The following is a 27,959-nucleotide window of genomic DNA, read 5'->3' on the forward strand; positions in this document are numbered from 1 at the left end:
TAAAAGAAAGTCTTTTTCAGATATTCTACAATTGAAAAAAATCCATGTGTATCTTTTCTGAGAAAACTTTCAAAGCTGACAATATAAAAAAGTTAATAACTTGAAAGTAAAATTCCAAATTATTTTAACAAAATCTGAGCAGTGAGGAGAGTGGGAGAAATAAAACATGCTACATTTCTCATGCAGTAGTGGGAAGCTCGTGATACAATTTTATTCAAGAAAGCATAATAAATACAAAATACAAAATATGATGGTCATAATAATTCCGAAGATAATCAAGAGTCCCACTTATATGTATATATAGAAAGAAAAAAATGACTTTTGGCATTCATCCTGAGTTTTAGTTTCCCCCTCCACATGAGTAAAGCCAAGAAAATTAAGCATTCTTGACATCTAGGATTTTAAAACATAAGTCCATTTATTGAAATAAAGCATTCAAAATAGAGAAATATGGTCTGTTTCTAACTCCTCATCCGTCATTTTTACCCTTAGAAATAGGTGGCTTCTCTCTCTCCCTCTCTCGGCTTCTCTTAAATGAACCTCTGACACAGAATTGGTGGGTGTAATGGAATCGCACTCTTCTCCATCCCACAGGGATACTTGGTCTGCTGCAGAACCCCAGAGCCATTTCCCTGAGGGAGGCAGGGTTTCATCTACTGTCATTGGAGTTATCGTAGGACCCTCAATACAAAAGCTCAACCCACCTGCCCAGGCGCTTGGCTCTGAGATTTTTAAGAAAAAGCTAGCCAGTGCAGATTCAAATCATCAGCAGTCACGGCACCAGAATGCTCATCTCATAAACCCTCCAACCCTATCTACCTCTCAAGTCCCTTTTCATAGATGTTTACCGGACACAAGACCCCTTGGCCATCACCGTGTTTTCCCAGCATCAAACCTTTAGAGATTCACTGGCCCCAAACATTCCAGGATAAGTATGTTTGTGTGTAAATGAGCAAGCAACAGAACAGGTGGTTAATGTTCCATAAGACTGCCCGGTCAATGTTGACATCTAAAACATCTCCTAGTTTAAGCCAGGGTTTAGTTACAGCGGGAAGTAGATGGAGCATCAGTGAAGAGATTAAGGGTATAGGTTTAAATAGGTTTATGGACCTCGAAGCTGCAATTCTAAACAGCACATTGGAGATGTGTGGGAGAAAACGCAGTGACAAATCATGGGACTAGGTGAGAAACACAGACACTAAAGGGATAATAAGAGTACAGAAGATAACTAAACTGACTTCCATCTTGGACATGACCAAGAATAATGGAAGGCACGGTGGCTTTAGTCGGGACTGCAAGATTTTTAAAAATTCATTACCAAAATATTGATTTGGGGGTTGACGAGAGACCAATGGCCTGGGCTCTCAGGACTAAGGTTCAGAGACTCGGGTAGGTGCCCAGTGGTCGGCGACCTGGACCCATGTCTGTGTGAGTCCTCATCACAGAGCGTTCCTAACTCGCAGCCCTTCGTTGGCAGGAGATACTTAGAGAAGATCCTGGTGTGGCTTGGATTAAACGCATGGCTCTAAACAATAGCCATGCATCTGAATCACCTGGGGAGCTTTCGTGAGACACAGGTTGGAGTCTCACTTCCCTCGCCTACAACCCCACCCCCACACAGATAACTCTTCTGCGTCTGCGGTACTGAGTTAAGTTCTCGGCAACCACATTCCTACGAAGCTCCATGTTTGAGAGTCTAAATTAAATACCGGTATAAATGACTACTATTTTTTATCACATGCCTCCCAGTAGGACCCTAAGTACAAATCACTACTACTCACAGTAACCCTCCATGCTGGGAATTATTTTCCCCATTTTACAGGTGAAATGGCTCAGCAAGGCTGAGTCACATGGAGAGTTACTTATGACCAGGAGGTCAATCCACATCTGTCAGTTCCTTCTCCTCCACCCACAGCCTCTAAAGAGCCATCCATCTGAGCAAACCCTGCAGCGTCTGCCCCCCTCACCTCAGCTTACTGCCCTCTGCCTTGCTCACACTCTTTCTCACCCAGGTAGTTTCAAATCTTAAGATTAAAAAAAAAAAAGAAGCCCTGGCTGGTGTAGCTCAGTGGATTGAGCATGGGCCTTGGAACCAAACCACCGCGGCTCGATTCCCAGTCAGGGCACATGCCTGGGTTGTGGGCCAGTTCCCAGCAGGGGATGCACGAGAGGCAACCATACACTGATATTTCTCTCCCTCTGTCCTTCCCTTCCCCTCTAAAGATAAATAAATAAAATATTTAAACAAATAAATTAAAGCAGCTGAATGCCCTTGGAGGACCTTAAGCAAGCAAGTAAGAGAATCAGATACAGGTTTTTTAAAGGCCATTTGGACTGTTGGGTGGAGAAGGATGGGAGTAGAAGGAGATCAGTTAGGGTCTGCAGCAACAGTCCAAACGAGAGAGGGCGGGGTCTCACGGGGCCTTGAGAGGCACTGGTGGGGATGGAAAGAGGATGCATTTGAGGCGTGTTCGGGAAGCAGAACAGCATCCTTGGCGATGGACTGGATGTGAGGAGGAAAGAAGAGATAGAATCAGGAATAATTATCCATCCCATTCATTTGATCTTTATTTCCTGCTTATGGCTTTAGTGTCTTTTTATAAACATAAAAAGATTTTTTGTCTTCCCAAATATACAGGCAGTTTGTAAAGCAGAGAATCTTATAATCTCTTGCACCCCACAATGTCTACTTAAAATAGTTTTTCACAATTAATTCACTGGCAGCTTGCTGCTACTTTATCACTGCTACTTTGTTATGACAGCAGCCCCTGACAAAGAAAATAGACATCAGATTTGTAACAATAAGAACGAGACACAGACACATTACCTTTACGTTAGTTATCCAACAGAGGGAACTCACACCTACCAAAAACCAAGTAGATGAAAGGTTAAAAAAAAAAAGACTCACGAAAACCAGTATCAGTCTTGTACCAGGTAATTTTGAGAAAGTTATTCAAAACCACACAATGTAGACGTATTTTTTCCTGTAGTTTACAGATATGAAAACTAGAGATCTTAAGCACTTAAGTCACATTGAAAAGTCACACTACAAATAGAACTAGGGTTTGCAGGACCCCAAAGTCCAGATCCATTAAATCGGGGCAGCCTCCGGAGGAAGGGGCCCACTCTAGGCCCTGACTAGGGCTGACCTGACCAGTGAGCTGATACCTCGGGAGAAAAGGCTGCAGGAAGGAACATTTGAATCAGTCTGGAAGGGTTCTGTGACAACTCCCTCGGCCCAATTTTGTCTCGAAGAAGCTGTCAAGAGCAACAGAGCTGTTGGAAGCGGACTTCCCCTGCAGTGGTGTGACCCCCTGAAGCTGTCTTGGTGCTGATGTCTAACCCCATAACAGGGGTGTGTGGCCTGTGTCTGGCCTGGAACAGAACCCCGTCCCAGATATTGCCAACACCCTTAAGAGAGATGGCAGACACTGCCGCTTTGTCTCAGGCCAGAAAGTACCCAAGAAAACAGGTGGCTCCTATTTAAAAAATCCTAAAAAACCCAACAGAGGCTGCATGAGGTAATGAAAATAGAGTTTGACATGAAAAGCCCAAAGCCCACATGATCACAAGGAAACAGACCATTTAAAAACAGTTTCCATCCAAAGGAAAGAAAAAAATAAGCAGCCCAAATTTTGTGCTGCATATGCATAGGAGTGTTCATTAAAGCACACATTTCTCTGGCTAATTACATTATTAAGTAACAAAGTTTGGGTCTGTGGCAGGAATACAGCCCACTAATTATCAGCATGGCTGGGATTTTTTTCCTTACTATCCTATTATCTGTGATTTTATTCAGATAATCAGCTTCAAAACAGGTCTCCCTGGGGGGGGAAAATGTGCTGTGCTGGTTTCAAGGACCACATTTATACTGTGCTTTTATTTCCTATCTCAAAGGTAAAAATGTGTTTGTCCACACTGGCAGCTTTAACATTCTACCCAAGAAAATGTCCCAAGCAGGAAATCTGTTGAGGGAAAGCTATAGGCGATGATGGGCACGTCTACCCCAAAACTCACTGTCACCAGATGTCATCCACATTGGCTGCCGCTTCTCATACACATCAGCCCAGTACGTGACTGGTGGCAGAACTAACGTGGTAATCAAAGGCTTGATCTCAGACTGTTTTAGAGACCAGTCAATGCCAGGCTGAGGAAGAAAAAGAAAAGAAAAAGGCCAGGAAGGTCTATGAATTGAGGCAGACATTTGCCACCTGCTGGGGGCATGAATGAGAGACCTATTCCACATGTTGATACTGACACCCCCCCCCCAAAAAAAAACAGAGAAATAAACTCCTACCAGATGAAAAGCTCTGGTGAAAGAAGAGAAACGAGTGTGAAGGCTGAAGAAAATCACATTAAAGTCAGTTTTCATCGTTAGGGCACAACGGTAGAAGTAGGTCTCGAACCTTCTCAAATCAGAAGCTCATGGATCTCCTGGGAGTTAGGGTAAAGTGTGGGGTGCGAGCGTCCGAGGAGCCCAGGCAGGAGGACTCCAGGATCCGCGGTTTACTTGCCTCCTGGATCGGACCATTCGGCGCTCACACCTACACTGCCTCCGTTTATTTCATTGGTAAAAATGTCCTCTTCTTGCACTCATGGCAAGCTCTTTGTGGGCCGTGTCTATATCTGATATTTTTTAAAAAGTCCCCTGTCATCATGTGAGTAATTAATATTATGATGAACATTAATCTTTACGATGTCTATATGTTAAAAATATGGCCCGTGGAGTGGGTCAAAGTGTAACTTTATGACACAGTTTCGTGCATTTTATAGCATGTCCCGAATTTGGCCAAATAGAGTTTGACTCTCATTCCAGGATCCCTTGTGCACTAAATTACATGTATGACCGGCCTGGGGGCCAAAGTCTAACATCTCGACCTGTGGCAAGTTGAATTTAGAAAATGTCATTGTAACTGTCACAGGAAAGCGGGAGGAGGGCTTCAGTAGTCCTCCAAGCACGTTCTCAAGAGTAGCTTATTAACCACTGAAACTAAGCTAATGAGCATCTTAGCACCAAAAAGCGCGCTTGCCTTAGGCAGTGAAAAGACATTTTTTTTGATGTACTTTGTATTCTAACGTCTCCCACAAACTTTAGTCTCCACGAACAATACATTTCCGCCAGCTAGAGAAAGCTCATTCTGAGAAAAAAAGAAAAATTTCCATGACACGTGACAATATTTTTTGTCAACAAATAGTACCTGGTATGGAAACAGCTAGAATCTCAACGCTCCAGACACCGCAGAGGAGGTGAGAGCAGCAGGTAAAAGCATGAATGCTGGGGAGAAAAAGTTTAGCAGCATGCCTCTCGTAAGGGGCTTGCGTTTGCAGGCGTGATCATGGGTTTTGATAACTGTGAACTGCATATGAACCTTCCTTTTAAAAAAACAATAAAGTTCTTCATTTTAATGTTCTACTTGTCAACGGACTATCTGAAGAAAAAAATAATTCATCAGGCAAGGTGAAAGCTGAAGAATGTTTGACCCTCCCACTTTATGGAAGGACACTGCAGAAAGATCTTAAATTTGGGGTAGAAACTTGATCGCCTGCCGCTCCTCGTTAGATTGGGACTCTCTCGTTGTGACAGCTGACCCCAACGCAGCGTCCGCAGCAGCATCTGAGCCAGGCAACGGGAGTGGCCCGTGCAGTGTAGCAGCCCAGTTAACCCCGTCTACAAACAGAAACTGGAGCTTAGAGGAGTGTAGACGCGGGCACGTGACTAGCAGGTGGCTCAGCCTAAATTCACACAAGTCGGTCTCATCGTCTTATAAACCAGTGTCATCATTCACGCTGCACACTCAGATGACTCCCTCCATTTGTAAATGACATAGTTTTATGGCCTGTACTTGGCAAGAAGGTAACACAAGAGAGCATGCAGCAAGTCGATAACAGGTTTCTTTTGAATGTTTTAAAAGATTGGTGTAGAGTAAGGTGTCAGAAAAATCTATTTCAAATAAGCAACCCCTCCCATCGCTTGGCACACAGAGGACACGGACCCGCCTCAACCACGGTGGAACCACGAGTCGATCGCTCTTCCCCGCTAAGCCCAGACACACCTCAGAGTGCTCTTCACGTTGCCAATACAAATTCAGAGGAAGCAGTGTGCGTGACGGACTCATCTGCCACACCTCGCCCGACCGCACTCACGTGCGTTCCTACTATGTCAAAAACTTGTCAAACCCTTCCCAACTCTGTAGAGACGAGATTGGGCTCCACTAAGAAAATCTCAAAAGACGAAGAGTTGACTGGGCGACAACAGATACCCTTCAGGGTGGATCCCAGGCTGCACTGCGCAGGAGGCCATGTCCGGACCAGTGTCCCCCTCCTTCCCAGACCCTCCAGCCTTTCACGGTTGCCTTCCGTCTCCAGGGCTCACCGGGGGCTGCTTCTGCATGGAACGTGCCTGCCAGGAATGGGCTTTGGGTCCTCATACTGAAACCTTAACTAGTGACTTAAGGTAAGTCACATCCCCGCTCTGGTTCTTAATGGAAAATAATATCCATTACTAGTCGTGAGTAGAATATTTGTAAAATGGGAAATAATAGCAACCTATGAACCACCTCAGAAGGCATTCCTAAAGATCAAAGGAGACAATGTTTATGGAAATCTTGTAAACCTTAAAGTGCTAGACACCTCTAGAAAATCAGGCTCTGCTACTAGTAATCTTCAGAAAGCACATCCCACCCTTGTTAACCAACTCAGAGGTGAAACTCTGCCTCTTCAAGTCAGCCCACAGTGCGCCCATCCCCTGAGGGCCGTGGGCATGGCTGCTGGGAACCAGGAGTTGGCCCCGAGGCCCTGTCCCCAGTTTACTGAACACAAAGATGCCCTGCCCTGTGAGCAGCAAGCATGGAGATCCAGAAGGCAAAGTACAACGGTACAGAATCAGGAAAGATGTGAAATTTGAGGGGGGAAACAAAATGAGAGGCCAGGGTTTCAGCGAGGCTCAGTGGCAGGATAAACCGAGGCGGCAGTTCAGGAGCCAGTACCACAATGTCTGCCTTTGCCCAGGGCACCTTCTGAGGGGGGGGGGGGCTCAGGATGTGTCCACAGGCCTCAGGTACGCCAGGCCCTGTGTGGGGCACTGGAAAGGTCATACTGAAGAAGACAACATCATCACTGAGCTGCCAGATGCCCAGTCCACATGTACGGGCGATGGATATAAACCACAAAAACAATTGTAATACGCTTACACCCTGCATACTAAGAAAGAGAACAATGTCAGAGGTAACATGTGGGCTGAAAACTGAAAGATGTGAAGGATGCCAAGAACAGAGAGACTGCATCAACAGATGAAGGAACAAACAGAATGTACAACAGAACATCGTTCAGCCTTAAAAAGGAATGAACCCCGAAGACAACGGTAAGCCGAATAAACCAGACATATTGTATGAGTCCCCATATACAAGGTACCTGAGCTATAAATTCATGGAGACAAGGAGTAGAATAGAAATCACCAGGGGCTAGAGGGAGACAGGAACCATGATACGTATTTAACGAGCAGCACGGAGTTTTGTTCAGGGTGACACAAACATTCTGAAAGTGGGTACTGGCCATCGCTGCCCAACACTGTGAATGCCCTTACTGCCACTGAACTGCACACTTCTAACTAGCTACAGTGTTACACTATGTGTATTCAACCACAATAAAACAGTTTTTAAGGGGGTTGGTAAGCATTTCAAGTAGAGGGGAAATCACATACAGCTAGGAAGAGCTCGAAGTGTCGGTTGAGAGTGATGGGAGATGGACCCGGTGGAGAAGCCAAAAAGGCTGAACCCCTGTTGGCTTCCATGGTCATGGTTAGGAGCCATTTCAATGTTTTTAGATGGGTTTTAAGCAAGGAGAGAAGATAATCCAATTTATGTTTCGAGAGGTTTTGTTCTGGCTGCCGTGGGGAGAATGGGCAGAGGAGGCAGGTGTCGAAGTGGATTCTGACAGGGACGGTCACATGAGTCACACCGCTGATAAGAATCCCCAGCTGCAAAGGAAGTTACAGCCCCATCCGGCAGGAGAGCATATCCAGAAAGCAGACGTTCCTGGAATCGGCCCACCGGTGTGCCCACACTGCAAACCGCTCCTCCTCACTGAACTCTCACCCAGGAGGCAAACGGCCCCTCTTCCAGGTGACCACCCCATGTCCCCATCGGAACTCTCTCAGTCTGTGCCTCTCTTCTCCCAGAAACGCCGGTGCTCACCCTTCTGTAATAGGGGCTGCCTTTTCTCTCCTCCCAGACACCAGGCTTTCTCAGTCACAGGACCTGCCCTACACAACATAAGACCCGGACTCTGGGTCAGTTGTTGACGATAACAATGTTCAAGTGATTCCCTCACCTTGCTCCTGGCTTGGTTAAATTTTCTAAAACTTGTAACTTGCATCTTTTGTGAAAATTAAAAAAAAACAATAATAACAATAACAAGATAATAGGAAATGCGAGGTAGAGATACTATGTTTTCCAGAGGGTTGATGGAAACGTGTGGCTGATACTTCTGCAAAGTCCTACCTACGTCGTCGGGAGAGGGGACTGCAGCAGCCTTTCGGCCCTGCTTCCAGCTCTGAGGCCCGCAGAGTTGGGGCGCCCACGTCACAGGCCCCCAGCAGAGCCATCAAGGTGACGGTAACTGGAAGAACGTGAACAGTACCTCCGCTGGCGGGGAAGTCTGTCCTAACACGCGTTGCCATCTGAAACTCACAGCTGCTCCCTTCACACGGACCTGCCCCTCCGCAGCATCCAAGTTCACAGTTTGCTTGTGTTCTTCGTGGAATTCCCAATTCCTGTGGCTTTATAACTCTGAGCTAAAAATACAGTGCTGGCTGGCACACAGCCCAGATTCTGGAGGCCCAAAGAAGACGGAAGGATAAATAAGAAGGGGTGTGCTTTTGAGAGGAGCAGGCACAGCCCTGGGAAGCGGTGGCCATGTGGTGCCGTGCGGGAGGTGGAGGCGGGTGTCAGCAGGCACAGAGCAGTTATTAGAGGAGGGAAGAAAGAAGTGAAGATCTTCGAAACAGCAGGTCTCTGGGGGGCATAACATGCACTCTCTAACCTTCACCACTCTCAGTCCAGAAATCCGGAGGGAAATCCAATTTTCCAAGTCATACAAACTGTCATCGATGGGGTTTCCTATGTCAATCCTCAGGGAGTTCTCTGAAATACGTTACGACACATTGTGATCTAACTTCTGAATTCTAACCGATCCACTGAAAGATAATGTTAGAACGAAAATATACTTTTAGAACTTCTTAGCCCCTGGGAGAATAATTAACTATTGAAATGTGTTTAGAGTTGGAAGTCATAAATCAGAATAGCAAAAGGATTAACTCAGCCAAGCACATCGCTGAGGTTTCTTAGTTATACAACAAATTCAATGAAAACCGAGTTTTTTTTTCTCCTTCGTTCAAAAAATGGAAACAGCTTTGTTATATGTTAAAAACCCCTTCAATACAGAAAGTATATAAAATATAAAACCCTTCCAGGACCCCTCCCAGTGACAATGACCACTGCTAACGTTTCGGTGTACAGCTCTCTACGCTGCTTCGTGAGCCTCCCTGAAGTACTTCCAAAGTCAGATAGTATCATCCATACTTTCAACTCAGCAATATACTATGAACACTTACCTGTGTCGAGAAATATTCTTTTTCAATGTAACTTTTATTGACTATCTAATATTCCGTGTTATGTATGTGCCGTAATTTATTTAACCAATCTCCTATTGATAAACGTTTGGGATTATTTCCAATATTTCACTATTATAAATAATGATAAAGAAATAGAACTTCATAAAAAATTAAAAGCATGAGTGCTTTATATTTCTCTCTACAAGTAAATTCAAAAATCTGGATAAAATAGATGATTTTTAAGAATATGTAAATTATCCAAATGAATGCCAAAAAAAGGATTACAAAACTTAAATGGCTATTAAGTGTAGAATTTATAAATTTCAAAAAAAAAATTGGCTACCTCTCCAAAAGTACCACATCCAGGTAGTTTTTCAGACGAAATCTCCCAAATCTTTTAAAATTCTATTCATATTATTTTAGAGAAAAGGAAAAGAAAGAAATTCTCTCACATTCTTTTTTTAATTCAGAATAACCTTAATACGAAACCCATATAGATGACAAAGAATAGAAAATAGCCTAATCTCATTTATGAATATCAGTATAAGAATTCTAAGTAAAATTTCACAAATATAATCTACATTAAAAAAATAAAACACAAAAAAAACCAGAAGAACCCATTCCAGCAGTTACTATGGATCATTCAAGAGATCTAATCACATAACTCCTCGTATGACTGCTTAAAAGGAGAGAAAATATATACAATCACCTTAATACATGCCTGAAAGACATGTAAAAAATAACATTTCTGATTTTTAAAAGCCCTAGTAAAATGAGAACAAATGAATGCTTCCTTTAGTTTATGTATATATAAGCAAAAACTAGTAAATATGGTAATAAGCGAAGAGGGAAAAAGCCAAAAGTAGAAAACAACTCCAATGGCCAAGACCTGGAAGCAACCAAACTGTTTCCTGCACAGAGAACTGGATAAAGAGTATGAGGTGCATACACACAGTGGACTACTTCTCGGCCATAAGAAAAGATGCAACACTGGCATTTGCAACGACATGGCTGGACCTTGAGAATATCACGCTAAGTGAAATAAGTCAGTTGGAAAGAGCTAAGAAGCATATGACTTCACTCATACGTAGGATGTTAAACAAACTCAAAGGCACAGACAACACAGTGGAAGCTACGGCGGCGAAGGAGCGTGGGGGCGGGGAAGGGTAAAGGAAGCCAAATACATGGTGATGGGAGATGATCTGACTTTGGATGGTGGACACATAATGCAATAGACAGGTCGTGTACCACAGACATGTACACTGCAAACCTACATAATCATGTTAACCAATGTCACCCCAATACATTTAATTTCTTAAAAGAGGACTTTTTTCCCAAACAACGACTAACTCTATAATTTCAAAAAGAGAAAACAAACCAAAACCCAACCTGATCATAAAAATAGAAGCAGTGCGCCAATGTGATGAAGAACACAACCTCTGAAACGAGAATGCCCGCACCACTCTTCGGACGACCTTGAACAAAGTAACGTCTGCGCACCTCAGTTTTCTCGCGCGGACCCTGTCAGGACTGAATGAGTCAATACATAAGTGCTGAGAACAGCGCCAGGCACTTGGTGCTGTGGCAGTGTACATAAGAACACAAGTAGATATATATATAACATCGAAAGCCAAGTTCATGAATGAATAATGAAACCCTGAAACCATTGCCATGAAAGTCGGGAATAAGACAAGAATATTCAAAGTCAGCACTGCTATTTAAATGTTTGTTCTGGAAAGCACCAGCCAAGTGATCGATCAAGAGAAAAACATAACTTTTATTAAGTGTTGAGAAACGAAAGATGGAACTATCATTATTTGTAGATGATAGAATCAACTGAAAACCTATTAGGGAAAAAATGGGTTTATTTAATTCATTCACCACCCCCAAAAGAAATTTAAGAGATAAATATGAAAATCTCAACATGGTATAAACTGTGAACCTGAACCTTTTGAAAACTCACCTTGGCAATTTAATCTGGGGGACTCCCATGTGCCCGAGGCTGTGCAGCTTGAAACTGTATCTTCCGGGCCACCGAAAAATCCTTCTTTGCAAGTGTAACGAACCTGGCTGCCAAACGTGGAAGTATAATTGCCTATGATATAGGCATCTGGGACCTCGGGAGGGGTGCCACAGTCTATTTCTGAAAATAAATTAATGTTGAACTCATTACCGTGTGAATATGAATTTTCAAAATTCGGAATCTCTCTCTCCCCTTGCCTACACGCACAGACCCCAGCCATGTTTTAAATAGAATGGTCCATTTTCACATGACTTCTGGGCACATTTCCAATGTCTACCTGTATTCCATCTTCTGGCTTTCTATCAGTAATAGCAGCTATACATGTGCAAAGCTGAAAGAATTTGGCCGACTTTCACTAACTTACACTAACTAAAGAGACGCTTAGTCCAATGCAGTGAAAAAGCTGCATTGCAAAGTCCCTTGAAACATATATGCCTTTATAATTTTCAGGGTCCCTTTTGAGAAGCTGGTCCTCACCAGATCAGCTGGGTTTACAAGCTCACATAACGATTAATATCGGAGTATCTGTGAACTGCTAGAAATCCCTCAAGCTTACTAATTTTAGCTTTTTAATATAGTCCCGTCCATCTTGATTATGTTGTCATTTATTTCACAGATGGAATAAATGTGCAAAGGAACTAATGATCCCCAACACAGACCCACAGACATAGGCTCAGGGCGAGAGAGTGTCACCACCAGCCGCAGCTCACTGTTCCCGGCTGCACTCTTCAGCAGAAACCCACCTGTGCATGCCGTGGCATCTCTGGTCGGGTGGAAGGGCTCGGGCCCACTCTTTGGCAAGTATCCATCCATACAGTAGCATTCAAAGCTCCCGTGCGTGTTCACACACCGTCCTCCTCGCCTACACAGGCCGGAAACCTCACACTCGTCTATGTCTGGAGACCCATCCCAAACATAAGAGGGAGAGAAAACACAGAAAAGGGGGAAAAATGTGTGTGTGGGTGGGGGGATACAACATTATGACAGCCATTTTTCACATCCTCAGTCTTTACTTACAAATGGGTGCCTTTATTTGCAATTGTATCATGAATTTAGTTCAGTCCCTAATGGGTCTTCTCGTATACCCTTCAGTAAGAGGTGCTCAGTGAGTACTTGTGACCGTGTTATGGGGATTTATAAAAGCCAACAACCATCACCAACTCTCTGACACTGAATTAGACGAACCAAAAAAGGATGCTGGAAAAATTCCATTACTATAAAGTAAGGATGGCCTCCACTTCACGCTAAAAATATCTGAAGAACTCCAAATACAAAACAATTTAGACAAGAGTGAATAATGCTTTCAAAAATGAACATAGGATGGCGAGACAGGTAGTAAGGGGATCATTCAGAAGGGTCTTACTAGTTTTAGCAAGAAAACAAGGGCTTCAAACAGGCTTCAAGAAGGGTAAGACGTGCTGCTTGGCAGACCTTTCCCCTCGACTAAAAATGATGAGAAGTAGCAGGGAAGAACCCAAGAAGAACGCACACTAACTCAGAGTCTGAAAAAGAACCCTCTCGGCTAGTTAGCAGCCCCTCACCCCCCAACTGGCTTAGGCAATGAAACTTAGAGCCACCCCCACCCATTTCACTCGGAGAATAAAAGTACCTTAAGTGAAGTGGGGCGTATCCCAGGACTTGGTGCGGGGACCTCCGTGGGACTTGCACAGGGCGCAGAGCAACTGCAGAAAGTCTGGCTGCTCCCAGACCCTGGGATTTCAAAGACCAGGGATTTTGGAAGGGCCGCCAAAGGTGGCCAATATTCCATTTTGCCAGCTAAAAACTTTTTTTCCAAAAAAATTACTAACACCATAATTTCATAAAAGAAGGAAGAAAATGATCTCTAGCCTTTTAAATTTAACATAATTTCATTGAAGTTCACTATTTTGTCCTTTTTCTTTGTTTTTATTATTTTTTTTTTGTTTTGGGGTTTTTGTTTTGCTTTGCTTTGCTTTGCTTCTGGTCTTGGACCAATGAAAACCTCGTCAATCACTGATCTTTGCTTGGGTGGTACTTCACTCAGTCGCTGAAGGAGCCCACACAAGCTACCCATTCTGAGTAACCTGCACTTGTAGTGCAGCTAACTTTGGGGAACTCTTTGTGGGGGACTGTCTTCAAAGGTGGCTGGCAACAATTCTTCCTCTCCCCTTCTCGCGTGCCACTCCTGTTAAGAGTGGAATCCACCCCCACTCCCCTTGGGCTGGGTTTGGCCCTCGCATCGGCCAATGGAATGGGGCAGAAGTAACACTGTGCCTGCTCTGGAGCTGACTTTTTTTTTTAATCGAAAACTTTTTATTTTAGTTTTGTTTATTCATTAATTCTTAACAATTCTCTGCAATTTGGAGCTGACTTTGAAGACACCTAGAAGCTTCCTCTTTCTGTCTCTTAGATGCCGGTTGGTGGTGGCCATGCTCAAAGGAAATCCAGGCTTGGGACTTGGGACAGAGGCCCGAAAAGATGAAACCCCACGTGAAGAGAGAGGCCCCGTGGAGAACTCACGTGCCTGGATGTTCATCTGCATCGGGGCCTAGACATGTGAAAGGGGCCTTCTTGGACCTGCCAGCCCCACCCAGCCCCAGCTGGATGTATGAGTACAAATGACAAAGCTACCCAGCCACGGAATTGTGACAAATAATTGCTGTTTTAAGCCACTAAATTTAAGAGGGTGGGGGTGGGGGGAGATTAGAGCCATGTAGTAATAGATAATTAAGACAGTTTCTAAAAGGAGATTTTATTCATTTTTAGAGAAAGGGGAAGTGAGGGAGAAAGAAAGGCAGAGAAAAATCAGTCCATCAGTTGCCTTTTGCGTGTCCCTAGTGGGAGACCTGGCCCGCAACCCAGGCACATGCCCCGTCTGAGAATCAAGTTGGTGATCCTTCAGTTCTCAGGGCAGCGCTCAATCCATTGAGCCACACCAGCCAGAGCTAATTAAGACAGTTTTGACATATAAAGAGACACAGAAGCCCAAACAAGATTAATAGAAAACTAGTAATTAAAAAACAAGAGGCCTTTTACATTAAAAACAAAATATGAGTGCCAAAAATAAAAACCTAATCAAAAGAGACAGTGAATAATAGGACCGATAATAATCAACCAATGCTGAAAAATAGACGTGCAGACTCCAACTCGAGGAGTTCTCCAAAAGCACATGAAGAAGAAGTTATATGAGACAGAATATAGGACAAAAAGTGATATGAGGACCAATCCCAAATACTCAATATCCATTTACTTTTTTTAGATTACACTTTTTACATTATACTCTTTTTTCCCATCCTCATTCCACTTGGCAACCATCCGTGTTCATTTTAGAGGAACTGCAGGAGAGAATAGAGTAAATGCACAACAATTAATATTAAGAAACCCCTCAGCTTATGTTTTTAAATCCAAGTAGCCGTTACCAGGGACAGGCATGAATACTGAAAAATGAAAGTCATTCTGAACTTCATGGAATAAGGGGAACTTTTATAAAGCCCCTGAGAGAAAGGGGTAGCAATCGATGAGGAAGAGAGAACCCGTCTGACCTGGGCTGTCTGTCTGTATCACACACGGACGGCTAGGCAGCCAGGGAGGGATGCAGACAGAGTTCTAAGAAAAACGAGGCAAAACATCGTGCTCTGTGTAAACAAAGGAATGACCTTTCAGAATGTGAATGGTCTCGGAACGCTTACTGCTGACATTTCTTTTCTGAAAAAAGATTTCCAGAAAACACTGAAGCCAGTGAAAAACGTCAGAATAAATAATGGCAAGCGGAAGACGTAATTAAACCCAGCAAAGAGGGTTGAGCAACGAAACCGGGTAAAACCGAAGGTTAAACAATTGCTGACAGTAAAATCATGACGCTTTGGGCAATTATTAGGAAAGGATGCTCAAAACAAAGACAGCGGAAAAGAAATGAGATCTCGGTCTAGGACCACCATCTCTGATCTCCATTCAGAGACGCTTTCAACACGGCAGAATGCATGTGCTTCTAGATTTGATCCATCCGTGTAAAAATCTTGATAAAAGCTTTGTCTCACTGAGCAATGTGTAAAATATGTGTGTATAGCTTTGACACAGCCTGTCCACCTGCTCCAGACTCCTGAAAAGACTGTGGGAACTAGTGGTGGTGTTGTCAGTAGAGTTCTAAAACTGAGCAGGACAAGTAACTCCAGGGCAAAAAGTGTGGCTACGCAGCAGTGGTCCGGAAAATACTTAAAGTTTCTAGATACTGATCAGTTCTGCATGGGTCACACAGTCCATATCAGTTAGCTGTGTGTTCATTCAACAACCTAATAAAAACAACTGTCACAAAGATTGTTAATAACTACTTCTGCACAGCATCTTGCACACACTGGGCACTGTTCTAAACCCTCGTTATTCATGGCTGGTTATTTCTCTCTCATTTTGTCCTCAGAATAACCTAGGAGGCAGAGGCTATGACTCTGCCCCCAAGCACAGAGTGGTTAGATAACTGGACGGAAGTCACAAAGGTGAGAAGTGGGACGCCAGGATCGGAAGCCGGGTGTCTGGCTTAGGAGACCACGTTCTCGACCACTACGCCCGCTGTCCCTCCCATGAAAATCTAATTGCACGAGCATCCAATCGATAACTCCCCATCCACAGAGAGTGTCAGAGGCATCATCAGTTGCCTTAATGACGTCTAAATCCATCTACTGTGTCTCATTGAAGTGATGAGTATGACACGACTTTGACTTTCAATCTCCTGCTACCTCTTAGGCTCGCAAACCGTCCCTTTTCTAACCCATTCCAGCATCTGAGCTGGATAAACCCATTAAGCTTATAGGAACAACTTCTCCACATACTGGTAAATTCCATGGGGTCTCCAAGGTTACACACATTTGATTGTGAAGGAAAAAATGCTCTCAGCAACCTTATTAACATACTTAACTAATCAAGGGGGGGAAATTCCCTGTGTCCTATTCAACACATTGAATTATTAAATTTTATTCGCAGCCAGAGCAATTTTTTGCTAGAAAGTAGCTAACCTGAGCAGGACACTCTGACCTGGCCCCAGGGGCCGGGTGTTCTACATTTAGCCCTTTCAACAAACAGCATGGATTTGAAAGTCAGGAGGACCCAGGTTTGAGAACTGATTCTGCTACTTACTAGATATACTGATGTCTGTTCCTTAACCCTTCTAAACCACTTCTGCAAAATGTAGCTAATAATAGCAGGGTTTTTTGGTGGGGATTAAATGAAACATGTGGAAAGCACTTAGCCCAGCGTCTGGCAGACCATGGGTCCTGAGAATGTTAGCTAACACTAACATTCTCACTAACATTAGTGTTAGCTAACACTAACAGAGAGACCAATGAGTCTCTCTACTGACTCATCTCTCCCTAGGGCACAAGCCACTCCTTCATACCTGAGCCTCAGCGTGGCCGTGAGCAACGCTGCCGGGGGCCTGGGGTGTGGCCACCTGCCTCGTTCCACTGGACCTGAATGCCCTGAGGCAGAAACAGAAAGACCATCTGGGGGACTGTGCACTGGAACAGGAAGGCCAAGGAGACCAAAGTTTAAAAAGAAGCTACCTGTGAATACCCCATTAAACACCAGCCCTTGTCTTGAGAAGTCTTTAAAATGTGAAGACTTAGAATAGACCCGACAAGAAAAGTACATTTAAGAACTTTCAAGCTCACGAAAATGCTCGCAGGGCCAACTTTTCTCCCTATTGCTGCTTATGAACTAGATCCTCCCAACTCCACCAAAGTACGATGAGACAAAAATTAATCCTCCACAACTTGGAGAGTAAATTTTTTTCCTGCCACCTTCCTTCCTCAAATGCCAAATGCAGCTAAGCCACAGTAGAGGAAAACACACACACCCATTTAAAGTCAGGATTGTTACACTCACATCATTTATTAACACCATCCAGTGTTGGCAAGGATGTGAAGAACCGCACACTTTCATGAAATGAGTAGTCAGGGAGAATACTGCTATGAACTTTCTGGAAGACGGTTGGACACTATGTGTCAAAATGTGTACCTTTGACACGGAGACCATTTTTTCCAAATGTGTAAAAGAAGATCATTATTCGTAAGGCTCTAAGATGTACCTGACAGCATTTCTTACAATAGCAAAAATTTTTTTTAAAAAACCAACCCTAGAGAAACTTCACAATAAGGAAAATCAGTTAAGTAGCATAGTACAGCCAAATAATAAATTCTGGATATTTCATTTAAAATGAAGCCCTGGCTGACATAGCTCAGTGGATTGAGTGTGCGCCTGTGAACCACACGATCGCGGTTCGATTCCCTGTCAGGGGACATGCCTGGGTTGCAGGCCGGTTCCCTGCAGGCCAACTCCCAGCAGGGGACGCACAAAAGGCAACCATACATTGATGTTTCTCTCCCTCTCTCCTTCCCCTCTAAAGATAAATAAATAAATAAAATCTTAAAAAAAAAAAAAAAGAAAAGAAAATAGATACTCAAGCCCTGGCTGGTGTGGCTCAGTGGATTTGGCCGCAGCTCAAGTCCGCTGATGGTTCTGTGGCAACCATGATTTTGAAAAACAAAAACAAAAACTCAGTATCATCAAGCAAAGTAATCCCTCAGCTTTCACAAAGTGAGAGAGGGAGATCTCCAGAGGAAAGGTCATGGGAATGAATGATCGCCAATGGACGTGGGGCTTCTTGCTGGGGGAATGGAGATGTTCTAACATCTGATAGTGGTGACTGCTGCTCGACTTTGTGAATACACTAAAAACCACGGAACTGTGTATTTCAAAAGGGTAAATGTTATGGCATGTAAACTACTTCTCAATTTTTTTTTAAAAAAAGAAAAGGTCACTAAATAATTACAAGTACAATAAATAGAAGCAAGGCCCAGATCAGGATTTTATTCCAGAAAGATTGGTTCTTATCAGGCAGACATCTAATAGGGGGACCCTTGTGCAAACTTTTTTCTTCATTCTAGCTCTTGAAAAGGAGAATGCATCCTTGAAAACTACAGTGACATCATGATAAACTGTTCCCTAGAAAACTCCCACAGCCTCGAAAACACAATTCCAGGTATCACGTCCTCCAGAAAGTTCCCCGACCCCTTTCCCACTCCCAAGGTAGGTGCCCTGCGGATTCTGGGTTCCCATAAGCCCCCTCTGCTGACCTACCACTAACACTTCATTCTGAAACTGACTGTCTGCATCGCCTTCTGTGTCCGCACCACAAGCACAGAAGGGCAGGGGGAATATGTACTGAGTGAACTGAACATCAGATCATCTTCTCGTAAGGCTTTTTTAAAAATGGTATCTTTAAAAAAATTACCTAATTTAATCCTGCGGCATTGTACTTCTGCAATTGTATGGCAAGTAATTTGCTGTCTAAAACAACAGGGTATTATTATAAAATGTCTTCTTGGAAGGGATGTGCTCATGCGTGCCAAGAATAAATCAAGTGGACCTGCGGAGGGGCCTGAACCGCGGTGCAGGTCAGGAGGGAGAAGGAAGCAGAGCGTCTTGCTGCGTAAGAAGACAGACCATGTTCTCCTCTCCCTTTCTTTTCCCTGAAAACCTTTAAATACAGCAAAGCTTTTAAGCAGAGTCATTAAGTCTGTATAAACCCATCTGAGAATCAGCAGTCTCTTCCTGCCTTTCCTCTTCATTAGTGTTCAAAGATTTTCTAAGAAAACCAAGAGCTATATTATCATGGCTGCAAGCAGAGTTCAGACAGTGCAGGGGCCACTGAAAATGAGGAGGGTTTTGCCCACCCCTTGATTTCAATCAACATATGCCCAGAAATCTGACCCTTTAAGCTACCATGGTCAGAAAAGTGACACTCGTCACTCAGCTTATTCCTTGAGGGAGGTGAACCCTCCTCTCTAACAAGAGTGGCTCTCAGACTCCCAGAGCCCACTTCACAGTGCCCGGCCCCAGGGGAACTTAGTGGGCAGTAGGCCCAGAGCTGGGGAGTGCTGGTCACCCCCAGAACAAACACCCCACCATTTCCAGGAACCTACAGACGGCCCACCGTCTCTGAGAATCCCTCCTTGCTATTTGCTATAAAAATGACCAAACACGCAGAACAAAGAAGAGAATATTACAGTGAACCCCCATAGACCCACACCCCTAAGATTCAACAACTGTTCACATTTTGCCATTTAAAGTGCTTTACAGATACAGTAACACTGGATACTTCGTAATAACACCCCTACATACCTCAAAATAGGACTATTTTCCTAAATACCTCAGTACCGTCATCCCATTTAACAACATTAACCATAATTCTCCAATAGTAACTAATGCTCAGGCCATGTCCGATTCTCCCGCATAGATATTCTTACAGGAGAATCACACCCTGCCCACACCGGCCCGGCCCCCACCCCCGCACCCCCAGACGCGCCCCCCACCCCACCAGGTAGCCATCACGGCGCCCCCTCCGCCGGTACCTGCGCAAAAGGTGCCGTCGTTGGGGATGAATGTCTTGTTGTTGTTTGTGGCTCGATATCCTTCGAGGCAAATGCAATAAAAGCCTCCGAGCGTGTTGTGGCAGGACGTGTGGTCCCCGCAGACCACCGCGGCCCCCAGCTGGCACTCGTTTTTATCTGCGGACACACGGACACAGGGCCTGGACAGGTCAGCCCGCGCGGGGTCGACCCCCGCCGTCCCCCCCGCCCTGCAGCCGACATTCTGTGACCTGTTTCCTGGGCCCCCTTCCCGCCACCGTGCCCCTCGGGGTTTCGGGCGTGGCGGGTGTGACGCCAGAGAGAAACCCGGCCTCTCCAGCTGCAAAGCCACCGTATTTGAAGACTGGGAGCAGGCGACTCTTCCTGAACTTTCCCACATTTGGAAAGGGCTTATCATGGGCCTGGGGGGACCTAACCCGCAGAAATCCCACTCTTCCGGCTCAGCTATCCTTCTTGCTGTTTTTCATGGAAGCCAGAGGAGGACGGTTTTCCACGTGGTGATTAACTGGGAAAATTGCTACTTCTGGGTCACCGGGAAACTATGGCACCAGCGCTTAAGCCTCATCCGGGAGCAGGGCTGATACGGCGGCAGGAACGGCTCCTCGATGGCCCACGTGAATAATATTATCACCCGGTGAGGCGGGACCGGGACATGGACTGCTTGATGAGTCCACAGAGGCTGGCCCTGAGTATTTTTAATTCAACAATTGGATAGAGATGCAAAATGAAAGTAACACCCCCCCTCCCCCCATCGTCAGGCCCAGGAGTCAGCAGACTTTTGCTGTGAAGGGCCAGCCATAGGTCTCTGGTTATCACAGCTAGAATAAGGCTTTTGTAGCCCCCAACAGCCACAGACGATAATAGGCTTAAAAAAGAGCACTGCTGCCCTGGCTGGTGTGGCTCAGTGGATTGAGCGCCAACTCACAAACCAAAGGGTCGCTGATTCGATTCCTAGTCAGGGCACATGCCTGGGTTGGGGGCCAGGTCCCCAGTAGGGGGTGCTTGAGAGGCAACCATGTATTGAATGCCATTTTGCTCTTTCTTCCTTCCCCTCTCTCTAAAAATAAATATATAAAATCTTTTTTCTTTTTAAAGAGCAATGCCGTGGTCTAATAAAATTCTATTTACAAAAACAGGCAGTGGCCAAATTCTCGCCTAGCCTCCACCATCAAAGGAAATTCCTGCGATCAATTTTTTATGCATCTTTTTAGAGCTGTTCTATCCAGGTGGTGGGTTGAAGTTTTTGGTTTTTGAGGTGGAGGGGGGGTGGAACCATTAACTTATGAATCACGTTTTTCCCATTTGTTGGTTATGTATTACAGCATTGGTTCCTTGAAGCAATTCTGTTGCCTCTCACAATAGCACTCAATCCCTGCTAACTGGAAAGGGCTCCCCCAAGCCCTGGCTGATGGCTCAGGTGGTGTGATGACCGTCCTGTACACCAACAGGCTGTGGGTTCAATCCCTGGTTCGGGCATGTGTGGGAGGCAATCAATCAATGTACACTGATGTTCCTCTCCTCTCCCTTCTTCTCTAAAAGAAATAAACATATCACCCTGGCTGGTGTAGCTCAGTGGATGTAGTGTGGGCCTTCGAACCAAAGGATCGAGGTTCGATTCCCAGTCAGGGTACGTGCCTGGGTTGCAAGCCAGTTCCCAGCAGGGGACGCATGAGAGGCAACCATACATTGATATTTCTCTTCCTCTCTCCTTCCCTTCCCCTCTAAAGATAAATAAATAAAATCTTTTAAAAAAAAAATTAAAAATAAATAAATAAACATGTCCTTGAAAATAAAAATAACCCCCCAAAAATCTGATGTTGGTATTTTCTTCCATTTTTCTTATATTGCCTTTGTTAAAATTTAATGGAACCTGGGCCGTGATTCATCATTGAAACTGCCTATGGTGAGGCCTGCCCGAGCACTTAGAGAGACAGAGGAGTCAAAGCCAGGCCAAGTGTCCAGCCCAGCTGACTGAGCACTGCGTGGGGTTTTCAAACACAAGTCCAGCTGCCCCCAGAATGGGTCATTCCTGTCCTTCACCATTTCTGCCATTGTCTCTGAGGCATGTCTCTCTCTCCCCCATTGCAGACTTCACCAGAAGAGCTTGAAGCAGATTTCCCAATTGTTAGGTCCCCTGGCATAAAACCATGTCATAGCGCCTCTGGCACAGGTATAACCTCACCTGCGATCTGTGGCGTGGTGTCAGCAGGCCACATACTGGAAGGTGCAGTGTCTAGTGTTTGGAAGCAAGCAGCACATAAATTCATAAGGCCTCCTCCTTCCATTGGGAGAAGTCTATATTGTTCGGAAGTCAAAAAGCAATCCAGGGGGTAGGGAGTTTTCCTGGGAGGAGGACCTCATTTGGGGAGGGAGGAGGAAAGGATGGATTATCCATGGTCCTCAATTCCAAAGGCATTGCCAAGCCCCTGCTAGCAATCAGTGGGGGAGGGGGACGAAAGAAGTTCCCTCGGGAACCTCCGACTGCTGGGCAGCCACACCTGTCATGGGCAGAATCCTAGAGAGCTACGCAAAGAAAGCACAAGTCCAGCCTGTGGGAACTGGCAACGGTGTGTGACTGTGAGAGCTTGTGTCTGTGAAGCAGAATGTGGCTTTCTCAACTCAAAACTGAGCTCGTGGTGGTGTTGTTTTTAACGAAGACAAAAAACACAAAGATATCACAAGAGCCCTGGTGGCGGGGCGGGGGGGGGGGGCGCGGGGGGCGGGGGAGCCTCAATTGGTTGGAGCATCTCCCGTACACCAAAAGGAATCAACCAACTGATGTTTCTAGTCACATCAATGTTTCTCTCTTTCTTTCAAATCAATAAACATGTCCTTGGGTGAGGATTGAAAAAAAAAAGATATCACAACAAAGTTATGTGCACTGGCAGTCCACAACCTGGCAAAACTATCAGTGTTTTTACTGTGTACGGCAAGGTTGCTGGGAGGAACTGGTTATTACAGTAACATTCGTTATTACAAAGTTGCTGTGAAACTCTCCCTCCCTCTGGATTGGCCGTGAACCTGGATATTATCTGGCTCTCATGGCATGGTAGGTACCAGGAGGCAAAAAATGATCTCAGATGCTTCTGGCCTAAAGGTCTTTATATTTTCTAAGTCACCCAAGACTCCAAAAGGTCATAACCACAAAAAAATTTGGAGGGTGGATTCTGGTAGACATAAGACTCAAAGCAACAGTGCTGCATCAATTAGCCAAAAAGTGTAGCAGACAATTGTGTTTTGTTTTTACTCATGATACTTTATCTTTAAAGATTTTTATTTATTTATTTCTAGAGAGAAGGGAAGGGAGGGAGAGAAACATCAATGTGTGGTTGCCTCTCGCGCGCCCCCTTCTGGGGACCTGGCCGGAAACCCAGGCATGTGCCTTTAACTTAGGTAGCTTTATATCCAAACAACCAGAGAAATTAAGAAACTCAATATTGACTTGAATCGCTCAGTTCCGCTCAAGATAAATTAGATTTCAAATCTGTGTTAGACCTAAGAATCTTCAGAGATTCAAGTTCAATGACCTCTAACAAGAGGAATACTTCCTTGGAAACACTAGAGACAGGAGATGTCCAAACACTAAAACAAAGACTTATTATAAATTGACAAAACTTCTTGTAATAAAAACAGGGGGGGACGCCCTGGCTGGCGTAGCTCAGTGGATTGAGCGTGGGCCTGGGAACCAAAGGATCACGGTTCAATTACCAGTCAGGGCACGTGCCTGGGTTGCAGGCCAGTTCCCAGCAGGGGACACATGTGAGGCAACCATACATTGATATTTCTCTCCCTCTCTCCCTTCCCCTCTAAAGATAAATAAATACAATCTTTAAAAAATAATAAAAGAAAAGAAAAGAAAAACAGGGAGGGAAACAGTGTTTTCTCCCCAAGGACATCAAATCTTATACACTAGAGAATCTTGTTTCTTGGTTCATTCAACTTTATCACGTAAGGCAGGATTCGGAACTCACCGATACACTGAGTCCGCCCATTGCCCACAAATCCATACTTGCAAATGCACATCTTCTTCCCTTCCCGTTGCTTGCAGGTGGCATGTTCGTGGCAAGTGGCACAGATGTCTAAACCTGAATCACAAATTGTACACGTCAGGAAAAGAGAATGTCAATCACCTCCTCCGGACAAATCGCAGTTTGGGTAGTAAACATGTATCACAGAGAACCAAAACTGAAATACCGCCATTAAAAAGGATCCGATGCCATCCTTAAAACCCTACAACGACTGCTCATTGTGAACAGAGTCAAGGGCAGATTCCTCTACCCGGAAATCGAGGCTCTTAGCCGTCTGACTTGAGGGTAACTTTTCCAGCTCCATTGTCCCCAAGTCCGAACCACATGTGGTGTCCTCTGGTCAGGAGGCCGCCTAGTCTTCCCCATGCGTGCTGTCCACTCATACTCCGTGCCATCGCCACGATGTTCCCTTCCATCCGAATGCTTCTCCCTCCACCTCTGACCAGCTGGCACCTATTCCGAGTTCAAGACCCAATTTAAACATCATCTTCTCCCTGACGCCTTCCCCATTTGTCCATTCTTGAAGACAGTTCAGTGTATCTTCCTCTGTGCTCCCCTAACACCGGTATATTCCCCTATCAACCATGTCAATGAGTCATTCTATTCTATTCCAGCTGTGTCTTCCCAGCTTGGGATTATGAATGAGCTTCTCAAGAACAGGGACTATGTCACTCGCCCATGTGTCATTATTTATACAGTGTAAACATTCCACCTGTTTTTATTAACCAGCTGCGTAAAGCAACCTGTGGCCCTACTTGCTACAACTCAAAGGGCAAATGGAGCGGGGGAAAAACTTCTCTCTTGCCTTATCCGTTTTCCTTTCAGGGAAAAAGTGAATGAGTTCCCAATGTCAGTGAGAAGACAGCCGGGTCCCAGCAGGAGGACCAGATCCCAGCTACTTAGATAAGCAGCAAAAGTGTTTGGAGCTAAAACTTCTAAAACACCCAAGTGACCAGATGGTGCTATAGGGCCCGAGATCAAAGAAGAATTTCTAGCAGAGGCTGGAGAGGATCGTGTTGCACTCTTGGCATCTGTAATTTCAGGAGTGGCCGGCAAGGAGAACCTTTCGGCATGGAATTTCATCTCCATCCTGGCCCCGCGGCTCCCCTGGCAACGCAGACGCAGCCCTCGGGCTGCTGCGGGCACAGGCCCAGCGGAGACCGGGGGACTTCTCAGTGCGCTTAACCAGGCTTGCTTTATGTCTTTATTTTTTTAAAGAAACGATAATACAGAAATGAGACAAACCTCTACTTATTCCTAATACCAAATTAACCATGGAACATTTTTAAAATTTATTATACCTAGACCATAAAGTAAAAGTAGAAATTGTTTAAGTCATACTCTCTGATATCTGACTACCTGTATTAATGCGGTAAAACTATAAAATAAAACATTAAGCCAGTGCCCCCAAAAGAAAACCAACTCAAAACTATGGAACACTTTCCTAAATAAGTCTTGGGAAAAGGGAATACAGAAATTGAAATGCTTACTAACAAATATAAGAACTTACCTACTTCAGAAAATTTGAGTTTTACATGTCTTTACGCTTTAAAAGAGAGAAAGAAAAGCAGGCAGCTGGGGGGAGAAGGGGGTAAAAACTAGAACTTTAATGCAGGAAGCTTAAAAAAAGATGAAAAAATAAAGGTTTATGGGGCGGTTAGGAATTAGTAAAAAAAATGTTTAATGTTAAAAGTTAGAAAATATATTCAAATTCATTTTTTAAAAAAACTGTCCCCAAAGTCAGTACATCATAAAGACCAGTAAAGTAGTCAAGACTCAAGTGAGGGGTTTTCAAAGAAAAAAAGAACATGTACAAACTTAGGAATAAGAAGGGCCTTATAACAAAAAATACATAAAACCTTTTTAAAAATACCTATGAAAGACTTCCAGTTACATACCACGGAATTAATATACTCTCAACTGCACCCCATCCCCCCAAATGCTATCGAGGACCAGGAAAGTAGAACTCCCAGGAGGGAAGATGAAAGCAGATGAGGGTGTCAACATGTTTCAGGAGATGGGAGAAGTGGACACATGGGGATTGCCTGAGAAAGAGGAAGAACTAAAAACCAGCCCCGAAAGACTCGGGAACAGCGGTCACCGAGTAACTCACAAGGCAAGGAGAGGGGATAGACCTGAAAGTTCAAGGCACTGCTTGAAAACAGGTCTAAGGAGCAGCTGGATGCCCAGATCCCTCACTAACCCCGGCGTCCGACAGACTTTTACCACGTGGGGAGGATGGACCAGAGATGCTCCCGATAAGAGGAGCAACAGACAAAGCTGAAGTGAGACTGAGCCCCTTACCTAAATGTTCAACAATATGGGTTAAATATATGTAAGCATTTTGACATTTTAACACATGGTATTTTTTAAAGATTTTATTTATTTTTAGAGAGGGGAAGGGTAGGAGAAAGAGAGGGCAACATCAGTGGGTGGTTGCCTCTCATGTGCCCCCTACTGGGGACCTGGCCCACAATCCAGGCATGCGCCCTGGCTGGGAATTGAACCTGCAACCCTCTAGTTCACAGGCTCGCATTCAATCCACTGAGCCACACCAGTCAGGGCTACACATGACATTTAAAACAGTTCTACAGGGACACTGTCAATTCACCATCACACACAACCCAAATTTTGGAAGTAATTTTAAAATAATGGATCCTTGGTCAAGTTCACAAATCCAGCTCTGGTCAACCACGAAATGACGAGCATTTTCTCTAGTGCATGTGTGCAGTACAACAATAGATACAAACAACATCTAATAAAATCAACCAAAAAATGGTAAAATGTTTGATTTTTTTCCTGATATAGAATGCTTGCCTTTATAAAGATGATGGCGTTTATATACCTCCAGTTCCAGAAACTTATATCATGTGGAAAATGATTGCTTCATATAACTGCTAAGTGAATCCAATAAACACACACAAGAAATTAAGAAGCAAAGGAGTATCGCCCTCTCAGAAAACTTAAAGGAAGCCCCATCTGAATTAGCGAAGGACTGAATCTAAAGCATTTTTAAATAAATTTAATTCAGTTCAAGCTCATTCAATAGATAGAACCAGACAGACAAAATGTGGCCCTGTAGGCAGGCAGCCAGGTACAGAGACAAGCTCTGGACTTGAGGGAAGGAACTGGATCCCAAATCTAGCTGAGTCCCATTCATGTGTGACCTTTAGCAAATCACTTAATCTCGCTGGGTCTCAGTTTTTTTCTTCTGTACAACAAGGGCTTTGGACTTCTCGGATTTTAAAAATGCATTCGAACTACCTGAGGGTCCTGTTAAACTGCACCCTCTGATCCAGTGGGTCTGGGGTGGGGCCCCATTAACTCGCGTTACATTTCTCCCCAGGTCCCAGGGGGGACACATTTGAGTAGTAGGGTTCAACAGCCCCCGGAGCGCTTTCGCTCCACCATTCTGACACTTCATCCTTAGGATACCTGTCTTAACAACCCACTAAGGATGATTTAGCATAGGTGTCACCCCAAGGACAGTGCATGGCGTGTCTGGCTCAGTAAATGTCTGCTCCTCGAGCTGGCAACAGGGATGTGCGCCCAGCTGCAGAAGACGTCTCAGACGGCCCACAGAAGGGAAAAGGGGTTTCCAAAGAAAGGCCTCGGCTGGCGCTCCTCATTCAGCCCTAATGCGTGTAGTCTGCAGGGTCCTGTGGGGCGGCCCTCTGAGTACTAAATGCTTGAAGGACCAAGTAGCCTCTTGTGGAAAAAATCGTGTCCTGAAGAAAAGGGCAGGGAGCTCAATCCCAATCCAAAGATAGAGAACAGGGAGGTAGGAGTGGGGAGGCGGCTGCTGCTGACCACAGACAGTGTCCATTGTTCAACCACCCGCAGCCAGGTTAAGAATCACCTGGAGATAGGGTGGCCAACAGGTCTCAGTTTTAATACTG

The 27,959-nt window shown here is 44.7% G+C and overlaps 1 protein-coding gene across 1 annotated transcript in view; it reads right to left on the reverse strand.

Annotated features, from left to right (window-relative positions):
• Nucleotides 1–27,959, reverse strand: part of SUSD1 (sushi domain containing 1) — a 100,081-nt gene that overhangs the window by 63,605 nt on the left and 8,517 nt on the right. Inside the window, exons 2-5 of the mRNA XM_037035814.1 lie at nt 24,004–24,117; nt 20,015–20,170; nt 12,377–12,529; nt 11,574–11,753 (exon numbers count right to left, since the gene is read on the reverse strand). Coding sequence (XP_036891709.1) covers nt 11,574–11,753; nt 12,377–12,529; nt 20,015–20,170; nt 24,004–24,117 — 603 coding nt within the window. The remainder of the gene's footprint in view (nt 1–11,573; nt 11,754–12,376; nt 12,530–20,014; nt 20,171–24,003; nt 24,118–27,959) is intronic.

The sequence above is a fragment of the Sturnira hondurensis genome, unplaced genomic scaffold (genome assembly GCF_014824575.4).
Source record: "Sturnira hondurensis isolate 20B ecotype Veracruz unplaced genomic scaffold, ASM1482457v3 Scaffold0022566, whole genome shotgun sequence".
Taxonomy (NCBI): Eukaryota; Metazoa; Chordata; class Mammalia; order Chiroptera; family Phyllostomidae; genus Sturnira; species Sturnira hondurensis.